This window comes from Bidens hawaiensis, unplaced genomic scaffold (assembly GCF_021521415.1).
Source record: "Bidens hawaiensis isolate Kalapana, Puna unplaced genomic scaffold, B.hawaiensis_p1.1 tig00008819_1, whole genome shotgun sequence".
Classification (NCBI taxonomy): Eukaryota; Viridiplantae; Streptophyta; class Magnoliopsida; order Asterales; family Asteraceae; genus Bidens; species Bidens hawaiensis.
This window is the reverse complement of record NW_027491636.1, coordinates 97,525-102,622: the sequence shown is the minus strand read 5'-3', so window position 1 is coordinate 102,622 and position 5,098 is coordinate 97,525. Positions and strand designations below refer to the sequence as shown.

The 5,098-nt window shown below is 33.7% G+C and overlaps 1 protein-coding gene across 1 annotated transcript; it reads left to right on the top strand.

Moving 5' to 3' along the window:
* Positions 1-3,481: 3,481 nt before the first annotated feature.
* Positions 3,482-4,793, top strand: LOC143530024 (uncharacterized). The gene is made up of 3 exons (XM_077025665.1): positions 3,482-3,608; positions 4,296-4,458; positions 4,529-4,793. Exons 1-3 carry the CDS (start codon positions 3,484-3,486, stop codon positions 4,655-4,657), a joined length of 417 nt encoding a protein of 138 aa, XP_076881780.1. The 5' UTR covers positions 3,482-3,483; the 3' UTR covers positions 4,658-4,793.
* The last annotated feature ends 305 nt before the right edge of the window (positions 4,794-5,098 follow it).

Genomic DNA, 5,098 nt, shown 5'->3' with positions numbered 1-5,098 from the left:
CTATGAGAATCAAATAGTGTAATTATATATACAACATAATGTAATTACAGCACAGTGTAGTTACACTACGATGTAATTACATAATTATACTTGTATATATAATTACACTATACGCTAATTTATTTGTACGTTAACTTTCCTCTAGTTGATATTAATATTTAGTATTCCTTGAATCGTAGTTGTATCAGTTTTCATCGAAAGATTGAACTATTTAGTTATTGTCACTTTTATTTTACTTCTATTTAGTATAACAGATCTCCTGCCAAAATTATATTTGTGCATATTTGTTTCTGCAAGTTTTTATTTTTCTAGATACATCCAAGGATGCTACAAAGAGTTTTGTAGCTAGATGAAGAGAACATTTTTGTTTCTGCCTTTGATAAAAAGAAAACAGTAATAACTGAGAGTTAACAACTTTGATCAAGAATGAATAAACGAAAACAATCATGAACTAAGTGCGACAAGACTCTTAACATATATCATTCAACTAGATCTATACCCCTAATTCGAGATCAAAAATAAAGATATAGTTTTGTGAAGTCCTCCGTATTCATCTTCTTAAGACAGTTGTTTTCCTGATCCAAAACCATGAGCAAATTGCTTGATGCAGTGGTTGTTGTGCATATATGTTGCGTTGTAAATCATTTAAATTAGATGTTACCGGGTGGATGAGAGCAGCCACCTTCACCCACCCATCACCACTCATCCTCCAAATGTCGCACTGCTTCAACAATAGGTAGTCAGTATAAGACGCACACAAGTGAAGGTATCCACTAAAAACGACCAAAGTTGCACAATACTTTGTAGAAAAACCATCATCAAAACCCCGTGGAATGGAGGGAAATCGTATTTTTTGTAAAATTTTCCGTCTTCACATCAAAGCATATAATCATCCTGCTGCTTTCTCAGTCTCATATTTCACTGTGAAATAAAGGCACTCGCCCCACAAGAAACGCTGATAACATGTGAGGAACGTTTCAAATGAATATGCGAATGATTTAATTTGGTTTATAAGTTTCGGGTCATCCCGAATAAACTTTTAGTTTTGAAATTAAATATATTTTTAGGGATAATAGGCTTAGTCTTAGCCACTAACGTTATCAGAATCTTGTCCTAATCGATTGTTGTCATTACAACTATTATAGATTTTTTGTTTATTGTTAATTTATGTTTTCAGTTTATATATTACTAATATCAAAGTAATCGAACAACTAAATCACGCCTGATTAAAGACGATTATGGTTCGAGTTAATTTTACTCTTCTTTTGGATTGTTTTATCAAGTTATGTTGGTTTATTATTTAATTATATACTTACGAGCAAAGAATAAGTATGTTGTTTTAATTTTGGCATTGTAGTTTGTTAATTATTATTTTCTTTTTGTTTTCTAGGGTACTCGAAACCCTTTTAACCCAACCCGAAAAAACCCGAACCCGAATTAACTGAACCCAAAAAACCCGTAAGAGATTCGGGTTGGGTTTTGGGTCATAATTTAAAATTTTGAAACCTGAAGCACCCGACCCGAAAAACGAACCCGAAGAACACCCCTACCGACTAAATTTGTGCCGACTTGTCGCTGCAACGTGCGGGTTTTACCAATTTTTGTTTTCTTAAATATGTTCATTTGACGATTTATTTTTTGTGTTTAGTTTCATTTGACGGTTTTACCAAATATGAATCATGACACGAATTGTCTTTGGGGTAAGACCATAATACAATTTCGTTCTTAACCTTTGGAAAACTATAGGTTTAGTCTTCACTGTTTAGTGAGGAGTAACGTTGATAATCCTTGGAGTATACAATTATAAAAATTTTATTTTAAGCTCGTATGATAAGTCCATGTAACCTTTTAACTTGATAAAAAACAAACTATTAACAATATAAATTTATTAAAACCCAAATCCTCGTATCAAAACGACATCCTTCTTATGGTTGAAGCATAGGAGTCGAGGATCGAACTTGGATTGTAAAGATTGGTGTTTGTTCAACGCTGTTAATCTTCCTTCGTGATTTTAATTGTTTGTTTGTAATTTTTTATTGTGTATCTTCGGGTCTTTTGGGCCTTCTAAATTACCCCCTTTTTTTTCGTTCTGATGTATTTGGTTTAAAAAAATAAAAAATAAAAAATTCGAAAGATAATGTATATCTCGTAGGGATGAACTTGGGACAGTATCCATACCCATACCCGTACTTGTACCCTATTGTACGCGTACCGAAAATCAATAAAATCGTGTCCCAATACCCGTATCAAATTTTTCGGTATGGTACGGGTACGGGTACAAGTATTGGTACGGGTATTTCGGGTACGGTACTCGCTTATGTACCACTTTTCTTTTTTATATCTAGATCTCTAATGATCTTGAAACCGACACCGGTACGAGTAACAAACAACATGAATTAGTCCGGGTAATGATATGTTTACAAGTAACAAACAACATGAATTGACTTGAGTCCATGTTTTTTATGATATATAGGGGGTGTTTGGGATTCCTTATTTTTACCTCCTTATAACTTATCAACTTTTGTAAGTTAAAAAGGTGTTTGGGTAATATGACTTTTTTAAGTTTTTAAAGAAGAAAAATGGAGTTTTGATAAGTTAGAAAAGTGTAACTTATCAAAAACTCCTTATTTTAGTTAAAAGGAGGTGTGAATAAGGAATCCCAAACATGGCCATAATCTAAATGATGTTGATGCTTGATGGCTGATGATGTTCGATGCTCCAACAGTTGGTTGATTGATGATGGTTGAAGTGAGACGGAGAATGAAATATGGAGAATTAACCCTAGTCGTTATGTGAAATATTAATATTAATTATAATGTTAATAATAAGTTTGATTATTATATGGAGAATTGAATATAGAGAATTTGTTTATAGATAGTAAATATTGAGAATCACATAAAAATCTCTACACATTCCAAACGGGTACAATATACCGAATGTATCCGTACCGTACCCGTACCCGTACCAAAATCCAGAAAAATGAGTACCAATACTCATACCGAATATACTAAATTGGTACGAGTACGGGTACACATACGATTACGGTACGGGTATTTAGGACAAAATGCTCATCCCGTAATATCTCGTTTTATTCAAAGAATCAAAGCATTGTTTTTATAATTTTTTTCTTTAGTTGTTCACGTATCACGTTCTTTAATATTGGGTTTACACTCGACATCAATGAAATAGCCCAAATGTAGGCATAGCCCATCTCATGAATCGAAGTCCATACAAAAATCTTGTATCATTCAGGCCAGCAACAACAACAGGCTGACAGACAGCTCATCGGTCATCAAGTCATCACATACTCACATTAAAAACTGCCACGTATACAAGAAACAAGCGTACAGCTCGCCACATGTCCTCCGACACCTCCTCAATACCAGTCTTCCTCTTCCAGTTATTCTCAAATTCACCGTCTCCTCAAATAAAATAACAAATACAAACCAAACAACCAAAAACCTGAAAAAAGTTTGATCGTAAATGACGTCAAAGTTGAATCCAGCATACGCATACACGGTGGTTTACGTTAAAGATGTAGCCAAATCCGTCGAGTTTTACGGTAAGGCGTTTGGTGCATCCGTTCGTCGGCTAGACGACTCGCATAGGTAATTATTCAATTCAATCTAATGATACGTACAAAGTTTGTTATTTGGCAATGTTTTTAGAATCGAACGAGACACCGAAACCGAATAAGGTCATAAATGAACAATATAAAAACTAAAACGGTCATACGTTCGCCTGTTTAAGAACCAAATGATGTCATGAACTAAAACTGCATGCATATCTATATCTATAACCAGGGGCGGACCTATGTATTAGGTTGGGGGTGGCCGACCACCTTAAATTTTTTTTTAGTGTTATTTGTATGTGAAAAATACTGATCGTCACCCTTAAAGTCAGTATTAAGTCCCGACGTCACCGGAAAAAAAAAAATTCTGGGTCTGCCACGATCTAAGACAAAATTAAATATGAAGATTTAAATAAATAAATATTTAAGAACCGAATGATGTCCGTAATTTTTTTATATAAATTCTTAGTTTTAACAAATATAAAGATTTTAATAAATATATATTTATTCAACTTTATAGAGTAATAAATGATATATAAAACGAGCTTTTGAAAGGGGGAAAATGAGAAAGAAAAAAAGTGAAAACAGTGGTCAAATTTTATATGATCTATCGTATATGAAATAAACATAAAGTTGTGATTGATTGCATTACATATATCCTACCAATAAATTATTATGTGTAATTTTTTTGTATAGAAGTCCTGACTGTTGTTGTACATGTTAGATGGGGTGAATTAGAAAGTGGACAGACGACGATAGCATTTACGCCAGTGCATCAACGCGAGACCGATGATCTAACTGGCAAGGTTGAGGAACATAAATCAAAAAGCCAGAGGAATCAGTTGGAGGTTTGCTTTGCTTATGCGGATGTTGACACTGCGTATAAGGTGATTGATTGATTGATTGATTGATTAATAAATTAGATAGTTGTTAATATACAACGAATTGTTGTTGCAGAGGGCGGTGGAGAATGGGGCGGAGGCGGTGAGCCAGCCGGAGGAGAAAGAGTGGGGGCAAAAGGTCGGGTACGTTCGTGATATCGATGGGATCGTTGTGAGGATGGGAAGTCATGTTAAATCGCATTGAAGGATGCGACACTTTGTTGTGTTAAAAGTTAAATATTTTGGTATGTTTGTTACTATATTCCCATGCTTTTGTTTTTTTTAGTTGTTTCCTTTTCAAGTGATGTGTTTAAGAAATTATGACGTTATATGAAATATATATTTGTTGATGAACCCCTTTGTAAGAACAAACTGTTACATTTCATTGGCACCACTCTTCTGACCACTACCAGAAGAGAAATTTTTAAGCTAGATTTAACTGACTCCTTAATTTATGTACAGTAATAGAAAGAATGAAAAATTAAATTATTAGGCAAATCTCTTTTAATGGCCAATTTTATTAGAAACAAGAAAAGAGAGACTAGCAGGTTAATTTTTGTTGACCCGAATACTACCAATACACCAACTTACATTATAACAATTGATCTATTTGAGAATACTACCAACACACCAAATTACAACAATT

What these genes read in the sequence shown, in the direction of transcription:
- LOC143530024 (XM_077025665.1), top strand. Translation starts at nt 3,484, where the DNA reads ATGACGTCAAAGTTGAATCCAGCATACGCATACACGGTGGTTTACGTT. An exon ending in CGGCTAGACGACTCGCATAG is followed by an intron (nt 3,609 to 4,295) that starts GTAATTATTCAA and finishes TGTACATGTTAG; the next exon opens with ATGGGGTGAATTAGAAAGTG. An exon ending in ATGTTGACACTGCGTATAAG is followed by an intron (nt 4,459 to 4,528) that starts GTGATTGATTGA and finishes TTGTTGTTGCAG; the next exon opens with AGGGCGGTGGAGAATGGGGC.